The following is a 27,935-nucleotide window of genomic DNA, read 5'->3' as shown; positions in this document are numbered from 1 at the left end:
GATTTCCCATTTTCTTACACAGCATTGCATTATAAAGAATATATTGACATGGATGGAGCTACAGTGTTTTACGCTAAGCGAAATAAGTCAATCAGAGAAAGACAATTATCATATGATGTTAATGATATGTGGAATTTAAGAAAACAAAGCAGAGGATCATAGGGGAAGAGAGGAAAAAATAAAACAAGATGAAACCAGAGAGGGAGACAAACCATAACAAACTCTTAATCATAGGAAACAAACAGGGTTGCTGGAGGGAAAGAGGTGGAAGGTTGGGGTAACTGGGTGATGGACATTAAGGAGGGCACGTGATGTAACGAGCACTGGGTGTTACATGGAAGTGATGAATCACAGGCTTGTACCTCTGAAACCAATAACACACTGTATGTTAATTGAATTGAATTTAAATTTAAAAATGTTTAAAAAAAAGATTGTAGGAAAAGGCAGAGGATTTATTAGCTGTATTCTGCCCATCGTAGCTAAATAAAGTATGCTCCAAGTGCAGTAAGTATGTGCTATATGGTATTAGGTGGACATTAGGTAAACAGGTGCCTGTGCTGGGCTCAGGATGGAAGGGTGATGGGTGTGCCATTTACTCCTCCATGTCTGTGTACAGTGTCTCCTATGAAGTTACTCTGAAGTTTATGTTTGACTGTTTAGTTATCTAATAGAGAAAGGGTTATTGCCTGGAGATACCAAATAAGAGAAGTCAGAGACAACACAATTTGATCATCCAAGACACCTTTTCCCTTGACAAAGTATGTCAGACTAGGCTACTACAACAATTGGAAAGTGTGTTTTAAGCAAGTATAGAAATGACTAGAGATCAGGGGCCTTAAGTAGAAGGTACAAAAAACTTTGATTCCCTTATTTCCCCTGGAGTTATGATGTCAAATGCATTCCCAAGCCTGAAGAAGAAAATAAAGCTAAATTAATTTTAATCACGCACATCTCTTTTCTATATTCTGTGTGAAAAAATAAATACAAAGGAATATGACTAATTTCAAGGTTTTACTTCATGTCATGCTCCTCAGAATACATTTTTCAGCAAATGTATATATGCTTTTATTTTATTCATATAATAGTTTACCCAGTACAACTTTAGGCTCCAATACCTTAAAAAACAACTCTTCTTTCCATAAAAATATCACATCAAAATTCAGGTCCAGATCAATTTCACACACATTAACCTCCAACAGTTAAGCAATTATTTCCTCTGAGATACTTGCTACTCTCATTTCACAATGAATTTGGTTCATATAATTGATGAAGACAACAGAATTATAAAGTTACAGCTTATAACATCTTGGTATCAGTTTATTTACAAAAATCAATCAACCGGATATTTGAAACCATGCCACATGTAAGACATTGTGCTAGGCTCAACGGTAAACAGGCAGAAGAAAGAAGAGAATTAATGTCCTCAAAAAGCTTCAGGAAATTTAAGCATTTTCAGCCAGAGCTGTCAAATGTCTGAACCATGTAATACACAGTATCAAACAAGTAAAAACAATAAGAGTGATTTAAAATTTTAAAAGGATTTGAGATCACCATGAGATAAGTGTTCAGGACGTTTGTGAAGAACACATAAGACAGTCTTAAAAATTCAGGGTTTCATGGAAGAATTTTCAATGGGAATATGACACTTTGGAAGCAGTCACTTTCAGATTTTAAAGGAGGAAATGTGTGGAGTGGACTTTTTTAGAGAGGTGGGAGGAAGAGAGAAGAGCAAGACACTGCCTTTGTCTAAGTGTAGATCCATCACAAAAGTCAAAGATGGAATACTGATCATCTCCTCTCTGTCAAGTATCAGACAGGCAAGTATTAGGGGGTACAGAGATGCAAGAGACATGACAGTGGAGGAGTCTGTAATTTAAGATGGAACAAAGGAAAATATTATTCAAGATACGAGATGTTATACTAGAGGATGATAGATTGTTCCCTGGGGTTTGAGAAAGGAAATGATACTAAATTGATAATAAATGATACTAAAGTGAATCTTGAAGGATGAGCAGAATTTCACCAAAATGGCATATAGAGGAAGGAATTCCCAGCAGACAGTGAAAAGCAGTGGGAGTACATGGTGTGAAGCATGAAAAATGAGGCCAAATCCTCCAGCTGGGCTCAGTTTGTGCATGTTCTTGTAAGGCACGCTAAGAAGACTTACTCCTTATGTAATGGGCAATAAATTATTTTCCTTGCATTTTAGAAACAAAAACTTGGATAATGTGAGGGAAAAATAAGAAACAATAAGGGAGATTATTTAAAAGGCTCCTGGGAGAATCTCAATGAGACATAATAAGGATGTCATTGGTGTTAGGTGCTGCATTCAACAAATATTTCAGATGAGTCATGTACAACCATACCTGATCGTGTGTGAATGAAAGACGTATTGAATGAATGTGAGAGGCAATGCAGTAGAGCAGCAAAGGATGAAAGTAGAATGATTTCAGGCTCAACTCTTCTGGACTCCTTTCTGAACTTGCTATTTACGAGCTAGAAGGGTCTGGGTGAGTTATCGTAGCTCCATGTCTCAGCTTCTTCATTTATACAATACAGATGATGATCTTTACCCTGAGGAGTTCCTGAATTCAACAACTTAGTATATTTATGTACATGAACTCTGTTTAAACAGTGACTGGAACAGAGAAAGACCTTAATCAGTGTTAGACAGTGGGTAATCTGGTTCCATCGTCCATGGTTTTAACTATGTATATACCATATAAGTAGGACTATGATCAAAAAGAAATGTTCTTTTTGATTATGAAGATGGTCTTGATTACGGTTTCAAGTGATGATTTTTTTGAACTAGGATAAGGAGACAATGGATGGATGGATGGATGGATGGATGGATGGATGGATGGGGCACTTCAAAAGTACTGGTGGTACTGGCTAAATCATAAAATGTGCTGGACAAAGATGGAGGAAAAAATTTCATTTTTCTCAAGGTTTTGATCTCAGGTCCCAAGAGAATGATTTTACCCTTGATAGAAATGAGTGAGGAAGGAGGTTACAAAACAGTACCTAACTCACAAGGTCATTGGAGCCTTAAGCAAGACAATTAATGTAAGGGATTTAGCAGTGTGACAGGCATGGTTTAAGTATTCAGCAGCTGTTAGTTATCATCACAGTCTCAGGAGCAGATGGGACTTCTCTGGATGGCCCTGGAGTCTCATTTCCTCCACCCTTTAGTTCCTTAGCAGAGGGCTACTTCAGCAGATCTCAGTCAGCACAGAGGAGGAGTAGACTTACATCAGCCACTGGGCTCCAGAGGCCTCCCTTTCCTAACAAGACAGCTTTTCTGACTCCTGCTCCAATAATGCTGTAAAGCATTAAAAGTGCAGGCTCCTCTCTACTGGAATCTCGGCTATGGTATCAGCTGACCATCTATGCCCTGGCAGAGCTAAGAGCTTGGGGGATTGGGTGCACTTTATTACTTCTCTGCTTGTAGTTCTTGCCCACCCCCAATTAACTGTATGTTATGTCTGCATCCCAAAAAACAATAGAAATTTGATGACAGAGAAGACGGAAGGAGGCTGAGATCTGGGACAAATCTGCACAGGACTGACTGAAATATTTAGGTTGGGAGATTAAAACTTGTGCCCAAAAGGGTAGAAAATACTTGTAGGCAATAGGTCGTCATGGCTTAGTCTCAGTCAGCAGTGTCAGGGTTAAAGAAAAATAACAGAAAACTGGAATGAGGGGAGGGGAAGATTGCTCAGCAATCAGAGTAAGCAGTGCTCCAACATCTAGGCAGGGAACTGGCAGCAGGGTAATATGCCCAGGGTAGCAAGATCCCAGCCTCTGGATGGAGGTTCAGCAATAGGGTTCCAGTCTTTGAAAGGAACCCAGGAAAACTACCAGTGCTAGAAGAAAGATTGGCAATACTAGATGACTGGACATACTACGCAGGTTATCAGCATCTTTCAGAAAATATCATATGTTAACAAGTGTTACAACAAAGATCTATGCCTGGCTATACTTGTAAAAAGTAGATCACAAAGAGTAAGAGGTAACAAGTAGTGGCTGGAAAGAAAGAAGACTCAGGACTAACTAGGAATTCAGTTACCCGAAGTAGGGTCTGTGCTGGGGTTATACAGGCCTCAAGGGAAATGTGTCAGAATAAAATAAATCATAAAATTGAGTAATGATTACAGTTTGGTCCATATAATTATTTTCTGATACAATGTTACAAAAAAGCAGATAGTTTCTGAGCAATACTGGGTGACAAACCCAAAATTTTCTTGAGCTTTTTTGAATAAAGGAGAGAGACTAAGAAATATTTGTGGTAAACATCTCAAGGGGTATCCACAGGAATCATTCTTCAGGCTATCTCAAGTCAATTTAAGAGGTCCCATGTAGCTCTCCCAGAATCTGTGGGATCCCTTTTTCAAAAAGGCTCATTTCTACAACTAATTATAACAAAGCACCAGGTATCTCAATAAGCCTATATTGCTCACAGGTGGAATGGCTCAAATTGCTTGAAAGTCATGAAAGGAACAAAGGTAGACAGATAATTGTCAATGATACTATCTCACAGTCTCAAGTCTCTGGTTAATTGCCCCAGGTAAGCATCACCATGAGGTTAATGAAGGGGGGAGAGGAGGGGAATGGAGGGGAGGTTTTAACCCAATGATTTTACTTTCTGTCCTTTCTGATTATGAAGGCAACCAATCTCCGATTACTCCATGCTGAAACTTTTAACTATTTAAAACAAAATTATATACTCAGTGGAAAAATACATAAAATATCTAAATTTGATGTGATGGTTAATTTTATGTGTCAACCAGACTGGGCCACAGGGTGTCCAGATGTGTAAACATTATTCTGGGTATGTCTGTGGAGGTATTTCTGGATAAGATTAACATTTGAATCTAGAGACTGGGTAAAGCCAATTCCCTCAATGTGGGTCGGCCTCGACCAATCTAAGGCAGGCCTGACTGGAATAAAAAAGTGGAATGAGAAAGAAATCCCCCTCTCCGATTGACTGTCTCTAAGCCAGGACATTGGTCTTTTCTTGTCTTCAGACAGAACTGAAACATCATTTCTTCAGTCTTAAGCCTATGAGCCTATGAGCCTTGAACCGGTTTTCAGATTAGATCTTAGACAGGTAGTGGAACTACACCATAGGCTCTCCTGGATCTCCAGCTTACCACTGCAGATCTCAGGACCTCTCAGCCTCTTTAACTGTGTGAGTATATGCCTGCTAATAAATCTCTCTCTCTTTATACGTCATATCAGTTCTGATTCTCTGGAGAACCCTGGCTTATTATCAGCTGATTTATTATCTCTTTACTATACAAATCTATATTGGTTAAAATTACCAATTACTCATGTATCAGAGAAGTTTCGGCCCTTAAAAGTTTTATGAAAGCAAAGAAAAAGGGCTTCTAGGCAAAGCCAATTTGCTCCTGTGCCCCCTCTCTTGTTCCGGAAACATCTTCAACTATATCCATTTATTAAGTTTGGGATTCTGGAGCTGTGTTCTCTGCTGGTCTTGCATAATTCATTTTTATTCTTATAGTTTGTAGAAGTAATGTCTGATTTCTCCCCCCCCTTTGATGAGTTTATTAGTAGAGTAAACTGAAGCTTTTAAAACATGACCTGGTCCCTATTGGGAGTTTTTACCTCCATTTTATCCACCTAAGTTTACTAAATTTTATCCTCTCCTTGCAATTTTTAAAAATTATTATATGCACATACATACAATCATGTTTTATTCATCTTCCCTGAAAAAGGCAGAGAATATTTTAAAAGGCCCAGACACGCTGTAGAAACTAGAGTAGGTATGGTATCCTGGAGTGTGATTATAAATTAAAATGTCCCCTTTGCTTCCTAAAGAATAAGTCAATACCTAATATCACAACTTTCCCCCCAGCCTCTTTCTCCTTTCATGTTGGAATATAATGCTTCTATTGATGTGAAAATGCACCAGCATTCACTGAAGTATAATTAAAGGTAGATTTCCACTTAGCTTGCATGATGATAGTACAGCCATGTTGGGAATTGAAATATAATAAAAAGTCAGCTAGGTGAAGCTACCCAGGAGCAACATACCATTCACTCAAATGCTTTTTACTTGGTATCATGTGGCTCTCACAGCCAGTCCACTTGGGAATTTGGGAAAAAAACATTAGCAAAGTATGTTCTAGATTTGTCCAAGGTTATCTATATTTATATCTATAGATCTACATCCCTCTCACTTTTGTCTTTCACTAAACAAGAGAAGATATGCTGGCCAGGCACAAATCTGGATTCCTAATCCACGTGAGCACAGTGCTCTAGGAATCAACCTTTCCTAGGCTCAAGCTTTCTCTAGGAATCCAGAGCCACGTTGTCTTCCAGTCTTAAAATGATGGACTTCTGAGCTTTTCTTGAACATCTTAGATGTCTAGAAGACCAACAAAAAGTAAGGAACTCTAAGAATTAATTTTTATTTTTAAGATTTTATTTATCTGAGGGAAAGAGAGAAAGACAGAGACAGACAGAGAGCACAAGCAGGGGAGGGGCAGAAAGAGAAGGAGAGGGAGAAGCAGACTCTCCCTGAGCTGGGAACCTGACTCAGAGCTCTCAATCCCAGGACCCTGAGATCATGACCTGAGCCAAAGGCAGATGTTTTAACCAACTGAGTCACCCAGATCCCCTAAAAATTAATTTTTAGCTACTTTTTTTGGAGAAATATATGTAAGTTATTTGGGAATAAAGATATTTGTATTCACTACTTCACCATTATAAGAGAAAAGTAAAAATCTGCTGTTCCCTGATAGCTAGCAACAGTTTTAAGGGGAAATGGCCTTTATATCAATTCACCCATTTATCCTGAAAAAACAAGAATTTAAAACTACATAGAAAGTGTGGCATTTGTTCAAAATTAGTTATGTGTATTTTCAAATAAAAGCTCATAAACCTAACCCCCAAATGTCTGCATCCAAATATAAAATGCTCTATTTGTTACGTAAATGCCATGAAGAAAATTAAGTTGAAGCTCACTGTTTAAGGACAAACTTTTTAAAAACTGACTATATGCTTCTAATTAAGTAGAGAAACTAGGATTTTTGAATCGATATAACTCAGTCTATGTGATTTCCATTCATAATGTTGTTAACCATTATACTTTTTCGGAACATCATTTTATCCTCAATTATTTTATAGTACACCTTTTCTGTTTTGTTTTGCTTTGCTTTAACAGTAATTGATGTTTGGGTGTTATGGAAAATATACTAAGATGTTAGTAATGAAAAAAATGTTAGTAATGGGAACAATAACCCACCAATTAGAGATAATTACTATTAGTATCATTCAGATTTTTTTCATTCTGAACTGTTTTTTAGCTATCTATATATTTCTAATACTAATATTGGGATCATATTCTATACAAATTTTCATTAACATTTTAATTCACTATATTATACTTTCCAATGGTATTCAATTTTATTTGAGAAACATGATTTCTAATGACATAATAGTATTCCATTTGAAGATACAGCCTTTAAAAAGCACCTCTTCATTTAAAATATGTTTGCTTTCAATTACTTTTATTATTTTATATATGTTGCAATAAATATCTCTGTGTACTTCTTTCCTTAGACTCAGAATGATACAAATTTAATAGTCAAGGGGAATGACATTTTTAAGTCTTCTAATAATTATGGTTTTAACTTGAATTAAGGAATATAATATACCTACTAAATATGTCTCCAATCACTTTGCATTGTAAAAAAAAAAGTCACTTGAAGTATGGACGTAATGCCTAGATGAACTTTAATTTTTAAGTTGTAAAAATTCTTTTTTTTAAGATTTTATTTGAGAGAGGGAGAGAGAGAGAGAGCACACAAGCTGGAGGAGGGGTAGAGGGAGAGGGAAAAGCAGGCTCCCTGCTGAGCCATCCCAGGACCCTGGGATCATGACCTGAGCTGAAGGCAGACGCTTAACTGACTGAGCCACCCAGATGTCCTGAGTTGTAAAAATTCATTCTAAGAAATCTTGAAATGATATCTGCAGTCTGAAGTCAGAGAGCTGAAAATCTTATCTCAATAAACAAAACACAAAAAATAATACTGCAAACTAAACTTTTTTTCTTACGTGGTGAAAAAGAAACCTCATGATGCAAGTTATCACTTGAACTCCCAAAACTGGTATGGATTAATTCTTTCCAGAATTAATATACTAACTACATTTTTAAATGTTCATAAAATCAAGAGAAGAAATATTCTAATTCCTTAGGATAGATTGTGCCAGGAGCAGTTCCAGGGAAATGCATTTGCCAACAATGAACTGAAAACATGCCAGTATTTACCACCAAGTTCCCCAGCTACACCAGAAGCCAAGAAAATGTCTGCTCCTTCTGCTGTGATCTGAATGTTTGTATCTCCCCCCTACAAATTCATATGTTGAAATCTTAATGCCCAGTGTGATGGTATTAGCAGGTGGGGCTTTGGAAGGTGCATAGGTCATGAAGGTAGAGCCCTCATGAATGGGTTAGCACTGTTACAAAAAGAGACCCCACAGAGCTCTCCAGCCCCTCCCACCTGTGAAGACAGAGCAAATGAAAGCATCCGTCTAGGACTTGGAAGAGGGCCTTCTTCAGCAGAATTCAACTATGCTGGCACCCTGATGGCAGGCTTCCACCTGCCAGGACTCTGAGGAATAAATGTCTGTCACTTAAATCGCCTAGTCCATTTTGTTACAGTAGCCTGATCAGACTAAGACGCCTTCCCTTACCACACCCAGATGGCACTCAAAAGGTTTATAAAGGACACTGTAATAAAACAAAAATAAAACAAGGCCTCACAAAGATTTTCTTTAGAGACAGAAATACAAATAAAGATGATCTTTACTGAATACAGGTTTCTGAAGGAGGGCAGATGCTGAAAAGTCATTCTAAAATTGAAGCAATATGTATGTAAACAAAAACAAGGTTCTAATACTTCAGCTAGAAAACAGCTGATTTAGAAGCAGTGCATTTTCTGAATGACTTTTCTAAAAGGCTTTGTTTACATGGATAGAAATGGATTTTTTTTCAATAGGTAAGAAGGATCATTAATAGAAATCACTTCTCTTCCACTATATAAATGCTGAGTCACATTTTATGACCTTATTAATATGGGTAGACCACAACATTAGAGTATTATTGTAAACATCTGTGCATAATTTACTGGCATAAAATTGAGGAATTTTGCAATAGAATCCTTATTTCAAATGGTAGGTAGTTGGTTTTGTTTTTGTTTGTTTGTTGACTATACATCAGACAGTAATACACATGCATACTTTTTTACTACTATTATAATATCACAATATTGTTCCTGGAAGATACATTTAGTTTTCCAAAATGGACTGATGGTGTAAATACCTCCAAGCAAGTGGAACTTTAAAAAATTCCAACTCTTGGGGCGCCTGGGTCACAGCAGCTAAGTGTCTGCCTTCGGCTTAGGGCGTGATCCTGGCGTTATGGGATCGAGCCCCACGTCAGGTTCCTCTGCTATGAGCCTGCTTCTTCCTCTCCCACTCCCCCTGCTTGTGTTCCCTCTCTCGCTGCCTGTCTTTATCTCTGTCGTATAAATAAATAAAATCTTAAAAAAAAATTAAAAAATAAAAAAATAAAAAATTTCAACTCTTCAAATGAGAAGACAGATCTGTAGATCAATGTTTTCCAAACTGTAGGTCACAACTTGTTTTTAGGTCATAAAATCATTTGATAGGTCATGAAAAATTTAATGGAAAAAAAAACATAAAGTAAGAATGCATCTAAAGTAGCAAAATAAGTTTCAGTAGGTATTGAGTACGATATAAAATGTTTCATGTTTTCTGTGTTTTTATCAAAATCATTTGGATCTGGAGGACGTTATGCTAAGTGATATAAACCAGATACACAAAGGCAAATACAAATAATTTCACCTTTATGTAAAATCTAAAAAAAAATAAAATTCATAGAAACAGAGAGTAGAATGATGGTTGCCAAAGGCTGGAGGGTGGGGGAAATGGGAAAACATTGGTCAAAAGGTACAAACCTTCGGGGCGCCTGGGTGGCACAGCGGTTAAGCATCTGCCTTCGGCTCAGGGCGTGATCCCGGCATTATGGGATCGAGCCCCACATCAGGCTCTTCCACTGTGAGCCTGCTTCTTCCTCTCCCACTCCCCCTGCTTGTGTTACCTCTCTTGCTGGCTGTCTCTATCTCTGTCAAATAAATAAATAAAATCTTAAAAAAAAAAAAAGGTACAAACCTTCAATTATGAGATGAAAAAGTTCCAAGGGAATTTAAGGTATAGCATGGTGATTATACTTAATAATACTGCACTGTATACTTGAAATTTGCTGAGAGAATAGATCTTAAGTGTTCTCACTGTGTATGTGCATACAAACACACACACAAAAGTAAGTGTGCGGTGACAGATGCATTAATTAATTTGATTGTGGTAATTATTTCACAATGTATACATATATTATTATACACCTTAAAAAATCACATTGTACAACATGTACAACATGTAAATATATATTTGTCAATCCTAACTCAAAAAAGCTGGAAAAACAAATTAAAAAAAAAATCAAATAATTTTAAAAACACAGTTCTAGGCCCTCCTTCTCCAGGGTTCTGATAGGAATGTTAAAATAAACAGTATGCTCAATGAACGCACCTTATCCATTCAATCCTATTAGCACTTTTTGCCCCTTTTACTACATACTCTGAGCCAAAGGAAATGCATAAATCTGTATTCCCCACTCACTAAGTATGGTCCTAAACAGAAATAAATATAGTGGAATGTTTTATAAAAGTTGATGCTGCAACTTGGAAAATATTTGCACAGAAAGATAACCCGCTTTGCAAAGTCAAGGTTACTCAGAGTTCGACTGAATTTTACAAGTTGAGTCCACTGTCAAGACTAATGAGATCTGAAATCAATCACAACGTAGAGGGAAAAATACGAGGAGGGTGAAAAATACATTGAATACTAACTTACAGGATTTAGTTTGACTTTATCATCAAAGAACAATGTTGTCCAAGACAGAATAAAAAGGCTTTTGAACCACTTGAATTAGCTTCATCTTGGACCACAGAATTTATTCACTAAAAATAAAACCAAGTTACACATCTGTACTAATAAATAGTTTTTGAGTGTCTAATGACTTCCCAATGCATTACTACAGTGTTTGCGTGTGTGCATGTGTGTGTGCACACAGAAAGGCTAGCAGTGAATGCTTTCCTCTTCTAAATTTTCTGTATCTTCTACATTTTCACAACCAAGCTATTTAAAAAATAAAGTAAAAAAAAAGAATTGACATACTTCAGTGTTTATGCGGCTGATAAGAATAAGACAGACAAAACACGGAACTATTTCCCTTCGTTAAAGCAAACATCAGTGCCTTCGGTCAACTTACCTTTCTAAATTATTTTCTCAGTATTGCTACTCACGCTAAGTTACTCATACATTTAATTGAATTTGGTTAAGTACTTTAAGATGAAAACTGCCTTCTATGGACTCCATTTGTATTTATAGGATGGATGAATGAATGTAGTCATATACTGGATTCCTTTGTTCTTTCTTCCCTTTGTTTTTTAATAAACACAGTTTAAATGAGTATAAGATATAACTTTTTAAAAATGTATGTGCACCTATATTTACTTACAAATCTTTCTGAAACTTGAGCAATGATAACTGATAAGTTATCGTATACACTATATGTATAGGAAAAATAAATATTTGGAACAGTAAGGTATTATTATCATTGGAATATGTAAGACCAAGGTTACCGACATGTTGAAATTTCCTATCAGTTTCCCTTAATTTGCACAGATTCTTGGCTAAATTAAAAAAATTTCTCAAGTCCAATTGTATCATATTTAAGCAAATCTATTAAGGGAAATTAGTCATTGCATATTGGATTTCTTTTTTCTTTTTCTTCCTTTTATTTTTTCATTAACACGGTTTAAATTAGATGAAAATATCTTAGAGTCTTAAATTAGACCAAATTAAATTAGGAAATGTTTATTGATCTCGACATTTAAGATCCTATTATTTCCATTATAATGATTCCTGTTACAATGGAAAACCACCAGGAATTTGGGTTTGTTCAGAAAATGTCAAGAGGGAGGGAGGCCTTCATACTTCTATTTTCATGTTTTTAGTCATTAGAAAATAATTATAATAAAATCTAATGTGATGTTTTTCAACTGTGGTAAATATTTGTATGTGTATTTGTTTTATGTGTTTTTCTGGTCTCTCCAGATATTTTCTATTTGCTCTAAATCTCCCCAGGTGAATTTATACTGGGAAGTAGTGATAAAAAATGGTTGACCAATCATTTTGACTCCAAAAACTCAGGGAAAACAAAACAAAGCAAAAACAGAAAAAGTAAATATCTAGGTATTTCACAATGGCTTTTGATTTCAATAGTTCAGATACACCTCTGATATAATGGTCCCTCTATCTTCTTTGAATGCTTCTCAGTAATAGTCTATATGGCTATGCCCTACAGAAACACCAAGCGCATTTTATGAAAAGACACATATTCTTCAGCAGGAAATATTCTGTTAATAAAGACTAGTTTAAAGGGCCACGGTGTTAACTCTACAAACATTCCCAGAGCATCCCTACTGTAACAGGGGCTATTCTACACGCTAGAATAGAAGAACAGGCATAGCCTCTGCCCTCAAAGAGCTGACAGCCTACAGGGCAATGACATGGACACAAACGATATAACGTGTTAGAAACCATGTCAGGTGTATACATATGGTGTCACAAGTGAACATGGAATATTTCGACATCAGAGCCAGCAGTCACGCAGTTGAGCATTTTGTCATGAACTTCCTCTCTATTTGGTACATCTGTATAAGCTGCTCAGTCTATGTTAATTTTCTCTTTCTAAGTAGTTCTCCACAAAATAAAAACATCTACTGCAAGGAACATCAAGAAAAATTTGATGAAAACTTTTACTATTTTAGAGTCCCCATCAGGACTAATTTTTCTTTATTTACAACATCTCACACTTTGCTATCCCAGCTTTCTTTGTACCATATTAAAAAGAATATAACAAGGTTGCTAAGTTTGTTCAATTAACAACAATATTACCCAAGCCTCAGTTTATCAAACTACTGTGAGGTTAATTTTAAAAATTACCCTGCTAGGCCGATCAGTCTTCCCTCAGTTGATACATACATCTTATCATTCCTCTTTGTACTCACCCCTTGTTGTTGTTGTTTTTCCTGAAAATTTGCATAAACTTAGCAAGATCACTTTGAGGTTTTGATTCAAGCAGTTGCATATACCTTTAAAGTCAATTAAATTAATATATACTTGCTACTAATAGTAAAAGGTATTTGAATTCCATAGAGTCAAATAGTACCAGGCCTCTTATGTCAGTAAAATAGACATTCTTTGTAAACATAAAATATTCACTTAGAGTAATGTCCATTGCCCTCTTAATGTGAACAAGCAGGTATAAGCAATAGAAGATCTTGGTGCTCTGAGACAGTCTCAACCAACTTCCCTCCTCACCCACCCCTCATCCTCTGAGCAAATTTCCAATGTTCTTACTCAATCAGTACTCTGAGCAGCCAAGTAAGAATCTCACCAAGTCTGAATTCAAACATAACCACGAGCACACACCACCAACAAAATAAAAGCAATGCTAGCTGTGGAAATCACAATAGCAGTTTCAAAAGGATTGCACTCACCTGAGGAAATATCTATTTGGCTCATCTTGGTCTGCGTGACATTGATGTGAACACCAACTTTGCTTTCAGTGAGGTCAATCTCCACATTGCCCAAATTATCTGCAAACTGACTGAAAAGCAGGAGACCGTTTGGGTTCCAAGTCCTGAACTGGAAACTGACTGAAAACAGGTCCTGGTTAGGCCGTCCTGGCACCTCCAGGTAACTGGTAGCATTGAAAAAGACAGGCACTGTGTAGGGCTCCACGCACGAGAAACTCAAATTTCCCTGCAAAACAACAGGGCATGCTTTGAGACAAATGCAAACAAAGCTACGGTCTATGGATGTCAATGCAGAGCCTGAGCTTGTGCCAAACTCTCACACACAGCAGCATGATTTGGTTTCGGCACCCACATACCTCAGCATCACTCTACCTGGAGTGTGTATCTAACAGGGTTCAGCAGCTGACTGTCAAGATGAGGAATTAGCAAGAACCCTCTATCATGGAATCGAAAGACTGATAGCCTGGTAGGATGGGATGTGTCCCTGTGTGGTGGGCATGAGCATGAACCACTGGACTTTCTAAAGAGGGCAGAAAGCTGCTGCTCCCCTCCCCCATTATTGATGATGCCTCAGCCAAGGAGGAGATGCCACCATGTTCTTCTGGATGGCCTATGTCAAGTGTTTATTTATACATAACTAGTTTCAGTGGGAACTATGGTCATTTGGTTGTTATTTATAAATTGATATTATGGGACAAGTATTCTTGTTTTTTATCCCCATACCTAATACATGAATTAATATTAACTATGTAGCATCAGCAAAATTGTGATTTCAGATTATTGTTATATTAAATTACCATGAAGTGTGCATATATTATAATGAATTAATGCTTCTGAAAATAAAGTATGAATGTACAAAATGAAAACAAACTTGTGATAATTGAAGCCTATTCCTTTCTTCTTACTCTCCCTCTATTTTGTACAAAAAAAAATTGATTTAACCATTCAGACACACTAAATGTCGTATTCGAGTGTGTAAGTACCTTCCGTTTAAAGGTCTGAAAACTTATGCTTGCTTCCAACTTCTTTTATCCCACCATATTCTGAGGAATATAATTTACTCACACTTTCATCTGGTCCTTCAATTACTTTTTTCACAACAACACAACACCAGGGTATCTAGGTTTAAAAGGATCATTCTTCCATTTCAGCACATTAACCATAGTATTTAAGGCAGGCTGTCCCTCCGAATTAATATTCAAACTAAATTTGCACTGTAGCTTCACAGATAATTATTTTTAACTACTTACTTTTACTGGTGAAAAGAAGTGCCTTTGCCTAATAGTTAAGATGTTATAACTGACCACATACCCATGTTGTGGGGAACGTCTCCCAACAAAATTAAAGGTCCATTCTGAGTAAAGGTGCTGACTCAGAAGTCAGTGTATAATGAGGTATTGGAGGAGGTCACCAAAAAGACTTGTGACTGCCAGTTAACCCACGAGCAGGACTCGGACAATTGGAGACTTCTCTGCTGGACTCGGAATGTATGTTTCCCACTCCAAGGATACAGTCTTGAGATATAGATGTGGTGTTGAGGCTCTCCGACCTGGGTACTGAACTGGTTAAGACCTCCTGCATCCATAACTGAATCCAGGTAAGACCTCTATATAAACTTTTAAGGCTTTGGTAGGCAGGTGCAGAGATGTAGTCATCTTGTGGCTTCCCAAGACAAGCCTATAAGTTCCCTTGCTTTTTTTTTTTTTTAACATGTTCAAGTGTCTTAAAATTCTGATTATTGTTATTAAACCTACCACCTACCAATGTGGGGTGGTCTTTCTCTTTCTTCCATCTCTTCCTGCCCTCTGCATCCAGGGGCTGGTTGCAGATTACATCCAGGAAGCTGTCCAGGAGGCTATTAGGGAATGGGTGTGTGCATGGAACTCATATGAGTGCAGGGTGAGTGCTGAGTCAATTTCACTGTAATACAAGCACCTGACGTTCTTTGAAAGCAAATTTTCTTCATAAATATTTGTCCTTGTAGAGTTGCTTACAAAATGTCTCACTTTTCTCTATCCTGCCTAAAATTTTAATATGTACATATATTTTTAAAAGTTTATTTTTTTTAATCTACAAAATGTGTATGATAACATCTCTAGCCATCCTGTAGTACTGTTCTCAGACTGTCATCAAAGTAACAACATTCCTAGCGCAGTGCCTGTTGCCTATAAATGGAACTATTAACTATTTTTCTCTATAGTCAATACATTTTATGATAATTTCAAAGTTCACTTTTTATTCAGTATAAATTCATTCTTTAGAAGAAAAATAAAGAAAATGTCACATTAAATTATTATTTTATGCCATAATAATTTCCATACCCAACCTGAACTCCTATTTATTCATGTGGGGATTTCTATTTGTCCAATCATTTTGTGAAAACCCTAGGCTCAAATGTGGAGCAACAGACCACCAGAGCTCTTTTGCAACAGAGTGTAAGCACTCCTAACATTGTCTACTGTCAGTGGCTCTCAAAGGTGGGTCTCTGGAATCCCAGACTCTCCCAAATAATACTTTGAGGTTGAAGTGAACTCCTGTTCTTGCAGACCCATATGGAACACATACTAGACTTTTCAGATGGTATCTTTCAGGGATCCTAAGCAGTGTCATGGGGAGGCAGGTAGGCTAGAGCGGTCTTCAATTTTTGCTCTCCGCCTCGAAACAGTTAAACCTGGAAACAACTCACAGCAGAGCTGGAAGAAGATCACTATTAGGTTCTCAGTCACAGCTTTCACTATCCAGTGGCAGTCAATCCTATTTAACTGCCTATACTTGATATGTTTAGGGCTTTCAAAAAAAGTGTATTTCTTTACTTACCTGGGTGAATTACCTTTGGAAACATGTAAATGAATATAACAAAGTTCCTGGATGCAACACTTTTAAAATATTGAACTAAATCATAAACAAGAAATGGAGAGTCATACATAAGACATCTGGAAACATGATGCTGCCAGGACAAAGCACACACTGAGGAATGCCTGCGGTATGTTCTGCTGATATGGGGGTTCCAGAAACACTGGGTCAAAATCCTGTGCCCCATCTGAGTACAACTTAACCATCTATTGCAGGTTAATTNATTTAACTGCCTATACTTGATATGTTTAGGGCTTTCAAAAAAAGTGTATTTCTTTACTTACCTGGGTGAATTACCTTTGGAAACATGTAAATGAATATAACAAAGTTCCTGGATGCAACACTTTTAAAATATTGAACTAAATCATAAACAAGAAATGGAGAGTCATACATAAGACATCTGGAAACATGATGCTGCCAGGACAAAGCACACACTGAGGAATGCCTGCNCTGCCAGTTTATGGGCTACCAAACTGCCGGGACAAAGCACACACTGAGGAATGCCTGCGGTATGTTCCGCTGATATGCGGGTTCCAGAAACACTGGGTCAAAATCCTGTGCCCCATCTGAGTACAACTTAACCATCTACTGCAGGCTAATTTAACTCAAAAGCCATGATTTATTCTCAAGAGTATATCCACTATCTACACTTTTTTAGGTAATTCTAAAGTTAGTTTTACACTGTTAAGCCCAACACAAGCATGATGGCAAATTCTATGACCATGTTGTTGTCATTCAATACTCCAGAAAAAACAAAACTTCTTTGATTTTTCTATGAACCACTATTTTGGAGTGAACAATCTTACCACATTTGAGGGCTCTAGTTTCTTCCTTCTCGCAAGATCAGTTATATTGATACCATTGTAATTAATGCTTTCCATGCAGCCTTTGAAGTTCTTTCTACTGCTGGAACTTGGCTTCCCAGAAAAAGGTATGCCTCCGAAGGTTATCTTTGAGAAAAAGAAAAAAATGTAAACATTCACACTGCATTCAACTTAAAAAAAATATTCACAATAAATTAGACAAAACTATTAATACAACCAAGATCAGTTATACAACCAAGGTCTCTATATCTCTCCCAGAATATACAGATATTTTTTTCTGCATCCAAAATCTGTTGCATGTTAAATTATGTTGTTATGGAAGTACATAACAGTATTATTAATTCTGGAAATCGAATTATAACTTTAACAAGAAATAGCAATAATTTCTTATAGGTGAAGGCATTTTATAAATTTTCCTGAAATTTTTTAGATTTTATACAGCAACCTTCTTTTATTAAGTAATATTNACTTCAAAGTGTCCATGAAACTGCTGACCCTGAGTGTGAGCATGAATATTCATGAATTTCATCACAAACTCAATACAGTCTATGACCCCAAATTTTTAATTGTTTTTTGAAAACTGGAATTGTGTTTGCCCATTGCTAATGTTCCAGGATCNTATAGACTTATTTTAATTTAAATGACCATTAAAGTCAAATATTCACTAGACTTATTTTTAATATAGAGAACAGTTCAAAAAGTCTCACTGCAATATTTTTTAAGAACAAACATCCACAGGGTCTATCCTGGAACTCAGCTGAAGAAAAGAGAGAAGCCAGGCTAAACATCAGTGTGTGGCTGAGAAGGATGTGTATATGTTTACTTTTATACCCTTCTTAGGTGTGGCTAGTAGCTTGCCTGCCCATGTGTTTGNTGGATTTTCATCTTCTTTCCCTTGCAACAGTTATTTTGCTTTAAGGAGATTTTTTGGGGGGTACAGTTATTTTCTGATCATCCTAAATTTATTTTAATGTTAATAAAGTCTCAATATCAGGGTTCTTATACCTTAATCTATTTTAAATTCCTATTTAGGAATATATGTAATATATTCATCTTGCAGAAAATTTAGCAACTATTTATATAAAGAAAATAAAAAACACAGTTGTAAAGCCTAACTTTTTCAATTATCTTACAGTGAGCATATTTCACATTTTTAGAAATTTATATATAGATATTAACACATACATATGTATGTATGTATGTATACAAACAACTTCAAAACTGGGGACAAGGCACACTGAGTTGGCACAGAAAACTCAGGTTTGTAGCCACCATGCACCTGCTATTTTTAAAGGATTCACAGCAATATTTGACATGTTCTGGGCATTATGTAAAACACTAGCCTGAGCCAGCTGACCATTCTAACATCCTGCTGCACTGCTTTCTGATGATTTCCTGTCCTAGTGAAGGTGGGTTTTTTTATCATTTCTCTAATAAAAACAGTGTCGCATGAAAGTAAAAGTGGAACAGAAGATGAAGATGGCAGTCAAATCCAGTTCCAAAATCTGAGGAGTTGCACCAGGCAGGGACACTCATCCCATTAGCAAGTAATCATTGTTGCTTTAAGAATTAAATAAAATTTTTTTTTCATTTATTTTATCTGTATTTTTTTTGAATGGCTACTGAGTTGTTAGGACATAAACATTTTTAAGTTGTCCGGCTCTAACTATTACAGAATGGTCTAGGACAGCTGCGGAAAAATTACTAACACACTGAGGGTTCCATGGAGTAAGAAAGTTTGGAAACCCCTTGCTGAATAATATTTCATTCTATTTATTTTACTGTTATGCTCTTTTTGTTCATTTAGTGTTATCCCTTTTCTCTGGAATATATAACACTGTGATGAACATCTTACAGTACTTTTTTTTTTTTNATTCTGGAAATCGAATTATAACTTTAACAAGAAATAGCAATAATTTCTTATAGATGAAGGCATTTTATAAATTTTCCTGAAATTTTTTAGATTTTATACAGCAACCTTCTTTTATTAAGTAATATTAAAAACACATTTTTATGCTTATCATTCAAAGGCATACTACTGATAAATGCTTCTAGTCATCATGAGATAACCAGTACTAATATAATACATGATAAACCTGATGTAGTACATAGACTTATTTTAATTTAAATGACCATTAAAGTCAAATATTCACTAGACTTATTTTTAATATAGAGAACAGTTCAAAAAGTCTCACTGCAATATTGTTTAAGAACAAACATCCACAGGGTCTATCCTGGAACTCAGCTGAAGAAAAGAGAGAAGCCAGGCTAAACATCAGTGTGTGGCTGAGAAGGATGTGTATATGTTTACTTTTATACCCTTCTTAGGTGTGGCTAGTAGCTTGCCTGCCCATGTGTTTGGCACACTTTGCAGTATAACTCGGCTCCAAGAGATGATAAGGTGAACTCTTAAGCCACCTTCCACAAAAAATGCCCACACTGAGTTACCTCAAAGGAGCAAACTTGTTTTCTACTGCTTCTTTCATGATGCACATCTCTGGGAATAGTGGTAGGTATTAATTTACCCTTGCAGTAGACTGAATCCTGCTCATACTAGCTCTACAGCACTGACTGTTCAACAGAGCCATTATTAAAAATTAAATTATATAGTTTCAAGTTACATTAAACAAATAGTAGCTACTAAGAACTCATCTCTATATTTTTATTGTTATATATATTCTTGAGATTACTTACATTCATTGTGTCTACATATGATGGGAATACCCTATCATGTGGTGTGGTATAATAATATATTTGGTCTTTGTTGCCAGTTCCTGGCACAGGGCTCCTAAAACCCTTGGAATATTCTGAGTGATAGGAATGTCTTCAGTTATTTATAACAAGCCTCCTTTGGGGTCTGAGTCTAGTTTCTATGTGGATGAGTCAGAGAGGTATGTGTGAAAACACTGAGAGACTGACTCAACGGACTCAGGATTCTTTATCAATAAATTTGAATTTCTTCTTAGTGTCTCTCTCTAACAATGTCCCAGGCGTTGTCATCTACAGCTGAGATTCTCAAAGATGGCATGTATATTCATGGGCTTCAAAGTGTCCATGAAACTGCTGACCCTGAGTGTGTGCATGAATATTCATGAATTTCATCACAAACTCAATACAGTCTATGACCCCAAATTTTTAATTGTTTTTTGAAAACTGGAATTGTGTTTGCCCATTGCTAATGTTCCAGGATCTCTCATCTCTTCTACAGTACTTCAGAGTTTGTTAATGGAGGATGAGTAATTCATCTTTAATTTCTCTCATACAGTGGGAGATAAGCCACCTAAGCCAAGAAATGTACTAATTTAGAAAAAATAAAACTTCTGGGATTTTCATCTTCTTTCCCTTGCAACAGTCATTTTGCTTTAAGGAGATTTTTGGGGGGGTATAGTTATTTTCTGATCATCCGAAATTTATTTTAATGTTAATAAGGTCTCAATATCAGGGTTCTTATACCTTAATCTATTTTAAATTCCTATTTAGGAATATATGTAATATATTTATCTTGCAGAAAATTTAGCAACTATTTATATAAAGAAAATAAAAAACACAGTTGTAAATCCTAACTTTTTCAATTATCTTACAGCAAGCATATTTCACATTTTTAAAAATTTATATAGAGATATTAACACATATATATGTATGTATGTATGTATACAAACAACTTCAAAATTAGGGACAAGGCACACTGAGTTGGCACAGAAAACTCAGGTTTGTAGCCACCATACACCTTCTATTTTTAAAGGATTCACAGCAATATTTGACATGTTCTGGGCATTATGTAAAACACTAGCCTGAGCCAGCTGACCATTCTAACATCCTGCTGCACTGCTTTCTGATGATTTCCTGTCCTAGTGAAGGTGGGTTTTTTTATCATTTCTCTAATAAAAACAGTGTCGCATGAAAGTAAAAGTGGAACAGAAGATGAAGATGGCAGTCAAATCCAGTTCCAAAATCTGAGGAGTTGCACCAGGCAGGGACACTCATCCCATTAGCAAGTAATCATTGTTGCTTTAAGAATTAAATAAAAAAATTTTTTCATTTATTTTATCTGTATTTTTTTTTGAATGGCTACTGAGTNTTGATGATTTCCTGTCCTAGCGAAGGTGGGTTTTTTTTTTTAATCATTTCTCTAATAAAAACAGTGTCGCATGAAAGTAAAAGTGGAACAGAAGACGAAGATGGCAGTCAAATCCAGTTCCAAAATCTGAGGAGTTGCACCAGGCAGGGACACTCATCCCATTAGCAAGTAATCATTGTTGCTTTAAGAATTAAATAAAAAAATTTTTTCATTTATTTTATCTGTATTTTTTTTTGAATGGCTACTGAGTTGTTAGGACATAAACATTTTTAAGTTGTCCGGCTCTAACTATTACAGAATGGTCTAGGACAGCTGCGGAAAAATTACTAACACACTGAGGGTTCCATGGAGTAAGAAAGTTTGGAAACCCCTTGCTGAATAATATTTCATTCTATTTATTTTACTGTTATGCTCTTTTTGTTCATTTAGTGTTATCCCTTTTCTCTGGAATATATAACACTGTGATGAACATCTTACAGTACTTTTTTTTTTTTTTAAAGATTTTATTTATTTATTTGACAGAGATATAGAGACAGCCAGCGAGAGAGGGAACACAAGCAGGGGGAGTGGGAGAGGAAGAAGCAGGCTCATAGCGGAGGAGTCTGATGTGGGGCTCGATCCCGAAATGCCGGGATCACGCCCTGAGCCGAAGGCAGACGCTTAACCGCTGTGCCACCCAGGCGCCCCATGTGCCACCCAGGAGCCCCTACAGTACTCTTATCTCTATATGTGATTAACATTTTCAGTGGACATTTTAAGGTTGAACTGCTCTCTACATAATTTATTAAAAAACCTGAAATGCCTACTTGTATAATATGGGATCATACAGTTTTTATGAGACCAACATGATTATTTTTTGACCTCTGATNTGCTGAATAATATTTCATTCTATTTATTTTACTGTTATGCTCTTTTTGTTCATTTAGTGTTATCCCTTTTCTCTGGAATATATAACACTGTGATGAACATCTTACAGTACTTTTTTTTTTTTTTAAAGATTTTATTTATTTATTTGACAGAGATATAGAGACAGCCAGCGAGAGCGGGAACACAAGCAGGGGGAGTGGGAGAGGAAGAAGCAGGCTCATAGCGGAGGAGTCTGATGTGGGGCTAGATCCCGAAATGCCGGGATCACGCCCTGAGCCGAAGGCAGACGCTTAACCGCTGTGCCACCCAGGCGCCCCATGTGCCACCCAGGAGCCCCTACAGTCCTCTTATCTCTATATGTGATTAACATTTTCAGTGGACATTTTAAGGTTGAACTGCTCTCTATATAATTTATTAAAAAACCTGAAATGCCTACTTGTATAATATGGGATCATACAGTTTTTATGAGACCAACATGATTATTTTTTGACCTCTGATTATTTAGAGCATAAAATTTGTCCTTTTATTTATGGACAACCTCTTAAAATATTCTATATTTTACTTTATTGGTTCTATGATAATTATATCTGAGAAAATAGAACCCGACAAAAGAATTATCTATAGTCATGAAATCATAAATTACTTAATATAAATCAGAACTCAGGATTTCTTAGTCAATATTTTGTAATAAATATTAGGCAATCCTGTATTTCTAATATATTGTCTATCCTCAAGAATAATATGTAATATATATCATAATTAACTATCGATGGAAAAATTACAACTTATATTTGTTCTGGACTTACTAAATTGCCCTGATGATATGATAAATGGTCTGTTCCCTTTAAATTATTACTTTGGTACCAAGATTTCTAAAATATTTCCGATACTCATAATTACAAATTTAGAAATGAATAAAATGACAGTATTAATAGGTTAGTCTCTCAAGTCGAAAGATAATTTTTCCTTGGAGAATAAAACAAATGGGGCAAGCAGGTATGTGACTGACAGGAACACAAAGACGCAGTAGGAGACTGAGGCAGCTACTCAAGATTGAGCACAACAGACGCATCCTCCAGCTCACCTCGTAGTCCAGATCCAGGTAGTCGAACTCTCCATTGGTGCGGAAGTGCTGCATGCCCCTGTCCAGGGTGAGGTTAATGCTCCGGCCCTGGCGCTCAATGACCACAGANAGCCCCTACAGTCCTCTTATCTCTATATGTGATTAACATTTTCAGTGGACATTTTAAGGTTGAACTGCTCTCTATATAATTTATTAAAAAACCTGAAATGCCTACTTGTATAATATGGGATCATACAGTTTTTATGAGACCAACATGATTATTTTTTGACCTCTGATTATTTAGAGCATAAAATTTGTCCTTTTATTTATGGACAACCTCTTAAAATATTCTATATTTTACTTTATTGGTTCTATGATAATTATATCTGAGAAAATAGAACCCGACAAAAGAATTATCTATAGTCATGAAATCATAAATTACTTAATATAAATCAGAACTCAGGATTTCTTAGTCAATATTTTGTAATAAATATTAGGCAATCCTGTATTTCTAATATATTGTCTATCCTCAAGAATAATATGTGATATATATCATAATTAACTATCGATGGAAAAATTACAACTTATGTTTGTTCTGGACTTACTAAATTGCCCTGATGATATGATAAATGGTCTGTTCCCTTTAAATTATTACTTTGGTACCAAGATTTCTAAAATATTTCCGATACTCATAATTACAAATTTAGAAATGAATAAAATGACAGTATTAATAGGTTAGTCTCTCAAGTCGAAAGATAATTTTTCCTTGGAGAATAAAACAAATGGGGCAAGCAGGTATGTGACTGACAGGAACACAAAGACGCAGTAGGAGACTGAGGCAGCTACTCAAGATTGAGCACAACAGACGCATCCTCCAGCTCACCTCGTAGTCCAGATCCAGGTAGTCGAACTCTCCATTGGTGCGGAAGTGCTGCATGCCCCTGTCCAGGGTGAGGTTAATGCTCCGGCCCTGGCGCTCAATGACCACAGAGTGCCAGTGGTGATCATCCAGCAGACTTCCGGTCATCACAGACGTGTGGCCATAGATGGGGCCAAGCTGGTTACTTCCTGAGTCATGGAATGGACAGAAACAAGGCAGTGACACCACAGCTACTCTGTGCAGTAGCCAACCTTCCATTACAGCCACAGGCTGGCACTCCACTCAAGTCCTGTCCAGTGACACTAGCATGGGGGGAACCAGCACGTAACTATACTTAACAACAGTTTCATATTCAAAATACATAAAAGCTATTAAAGATCAAAAACACCTCCTTTAAAAAGAAAAAAAAAATATGAGTTTTTTTGTTTTTGTTTTTGTTTTTTCTGTGCCATGAATTCTGCTAAATTTGACAGGTTCCTTACAAAGTCAGTGCCCCAAGGCTCTGGAGCCCAGGGCTTCGATTCTCATGCTGGCTCCACCACTGGCTTGCCCTAGGATCCAGGGCAAGCTGGCAGCTTCTCTGCCCCAATGCTGCCTCATATAGAAAATGGAGAAAATCAGGGTACCAACTTTATAAGGTTGCTATGCTGATTAAAGGAATTAGTACATGCAAAGAACTTAACCAACTTCTTGGCATATAGTGAACATTAGCTAAATGTTACCTGTTAACAGTCTTTTATTGTTGCTGTTATTTTTATTATTGGTCAAGAAAACAGAGCATGATACTTTCCAGTTTTTACGGACTCCAAAAGCAATAATTTTAAGCACAATGTAATATTAAACGGCATAGAAAATTAACTCAATATATTTTAAAATAACAACTTGCAAAAATATGTATGTAGCATTAATCCAGCTTTGAAAGTAGATTTCCATGGCAACAAGACTATAAATGAGAGTGAAAGGTTGTGAGAATCCAAAATGTTTACTAAGGTCATCTCTGGATACTGTTTACGTGTTTTATACTATCTTCTATTTTGTCTAATCAAGTATTGCTTTTCATGCTCAGGTAAAACTAAGTGCTATAAAAACATAACATTGTTTCAGAATAAATAGTATAATAGAACTAGGAGAAACACACAATTGATTAAAGCACTGAATTATTTTTTTTTTTTCATTTAGGATGTTAATGACGCCTATACCTGACATTTTCTATGTCTTTCCTAGATCATATTTTCTTTCCTTCTGATGATGAAACTAAATGTGCTGTGACTGGGATTGTGATTAAGACTATCTGTGTACACGTGGCAGTGGGGCAGAGAGGGAGAAAGAAAAGTAGGAATCCGTCTAAGTGAAAGGATACACTCTATTTTATTACTTTAATTAACTAGAAGACTAAGTAGCAGCTAGATATGCCTGATACTTAGGTAACGACATTAAAAAGGCACAGTGTCCGTATGAGTGAATGCATTTCCATGACTGTCATAAATTCCAATCAGTCAATAAAACTCTGTAAGTAAACTGCTTTCCAGTGAAATGGTGATGATCTTTCTGTGAGGTCGGAGGATCAGGTACTAGTTCCAGAATAGTAATGTCACACCTATATAAAACACAGTGGCTTTTAAAATGTTCCTCTGTTTCACTTAAAAAAAAAAAACCAAGAAAGGTTTGAGAAAGTAAACATCCTCAAATATAATTCAATTGCTCTGAGTGTACGTATTTTTAAAAAGTACTTACATTCTGTTTTCTGATATCTAACTTCCCAAGCCCCCTATTTCTCCTTATCTTCTACTAAGAATCATTCAAAAATGATATAGGGCTGTTTTCTTCCCCAGGCAATACATGAGTACACATACATAATTATAAGTAGAGAATATTATGAAGAATTAGTATGTACAACATTAATCACTCATTTCCACCGCTAAACATAATTTGGTCTATTTCCTTCCAGATTTTTTCCCCTATACATATATTTAATTATATACATATAAACTAATGTGTGTATATATAATCAATATAAAATATTATTTATACTATTTTATACTAGTTTTAATTTAATGTCTTATAGTACTTTCTATAGAATTAAAATTATTCATAGAGATTTTAATGCATATCAACATATTTCTATATGTTTACCTTTTTATTTTTCTTCAATTTTTGACACAGTAATCAATATTGCCAAATACATCCTTGGACTTAAATCCTATAACCATTTCTCATTATTTCCTTATGGTTACCGTACCAAGATATCTAGGCAATTTTTAGATATCCGAAGACACTGTCAAACTGGTTTCCTGAAAATATTTTCTGATGCAAAGATCACTACAAAGAATCTTGTCACACACTCATCAATATTGATATGATTTTTAAATTGATTTACTTAACAAAAATTAGAGTCATTTTATTGTGCATTTATTTTATAGATAGTGCAGTTGAGCATTTGATGTTTATAGAATACTTACAATTTTTCTTCTGTGCATTATCTTTTATGTCCTATGCCTACATTGTCTCTTAAAGTCTTGATATTCTTAGGGAGTAGTATAAATTCTTACTCATGAATGACATTAAACTTCCGTACTTGACATCTGCATTTTTCAAGTTTCACATGCATTATGATTTTATTTAATGTAAAGAATTCAATATTTTTGTAATTGATCCAACTTTTTGTGTGATTTTCTTCATTTTTTTCTTATAGAAGCTATTATTTCTATCAGATCATATTTGAAATGAGGAAAGTTTTATAATAAAGGGTGAATCTTTAAAAACACTGTATCAAGTATTAACAACAAAAAAACCCTAATTGAAACTGTGCTTTTTAGTATAATACTGATTTTCAAAGTAATAAAATTTAATATGTAGAACATAAGCCATATTCGGGAATGTCTGGACCACTCAGACTGATAAGCAAGTCAAAAAGGCAGGCTCTGTTTTTGTGTTCTTATCTTTAGTTTTGTGGCCTTCTACTAGGATGAATTTAACATGTGAACTTTAGCTATTAATATATTTTAGATATAATGTTTTTGTAGAATTGCTATTATTTACAACAGAAAAATTTATGGAATGTGTGATACCCTCCAAAAACTTCTTGCATAAATCCTGAAATTTGTAGCCAAGCAAGAGACTTAAAAATGCTTAAAAACAACAAAAACCCAAAACAAAATAGGAATTTGTTCAACTCATTCTACAGCCAATATTTTATTTCTCTGATTCCTGATTCTCTGATTTTTAATTAGATTATGTTTGAAAAATTCAGTTCCACATTTCTCATCTTTTCTTAACCTATGTCAATAAAACTACTGTCCTTTCTATTCCATTGAGAAAAAAACAACAGTAACCTCTACAGGGGCTAAGCCAATATTCACCTTCCTGTTTCCACCTTAGGTGAATTCAACACAATAGCCAACTCTTTCCTTTCCCTGGTCTCTGATACCACATGCTCTAATTTCCTCCTGCTCACTGCCTAGTACCCTCAGTCTCCAGGTAACACCTCCTCTCAATCTCATTCATACACACAACTCCCTACTAGAAATCTCAGCTCTGATGTCTAATAAGCAACTAATATGCATCATGTCCCTTTTAGACCTCCTCTCTTAGAGAAAACTAATAATCCTTTATTAGAAGAAACTGTAGAGAAAATATAGAGTGGCCTCTACTTCTGTAA

The 27,935-nt window shown here is 35.8% G+C and overlaps 1 protein-coding gene across 1 annotated transcript in view; it reads right to left on the bottom strand.

Moving 5' to 3' along the window:
* CNTNAP2 (contactin associated protein 2) overlaps window positions 1-27,935 on the bottom strand; it is a 1,777,718-nt gene that overhangs the window by 1,028,716 nt on the left and 721,067 nt on the right. Inside the window, exons 5-8 of the mRNA XM_034648877.1 lie at window positions 27,346-27,405; window positions 24,281-24,465; window positions 17,372-17,515; window positions 13,674-13,938 (exon numbers count right to left, since the gene is read on the bottom strand). Of these exons, the coding sequence (XP_034504768.1) occupies window positions 13,674-13,938; window positions 17,372-17,515; window positions 24,281-24,465; window positions 27,346-27,405 (654 nt within the window). The remainder of the gene's footprint in view (window positions 1-13,673; window positions 13,939-17,371; window positions 17,516-24,280; window positions 24,466-27,345; window positions 27,406-27,935) is intronic.

The sequence above is a fragment of the Ailuropoda melanoleuca genome, chromosome 1 (genome assembly GCF_002007445.2).
Source record: "Ailuropoda melanoleuca isolate Jingjing chromosome 1, ASM200744v2, whole genome shotgun sequence".
Classification (NCBI taxonomy): Eukaryota; Metazoa; Chordata; class Mammalia; order Carnivora; family Ursidae; genus Ailuropoda; species Ailuropoda melanoleuca.
Note: the sequence above shows the minus strand (reverse complement) of the source record. Positions and strands in the feature narration are given on the sequence as shown.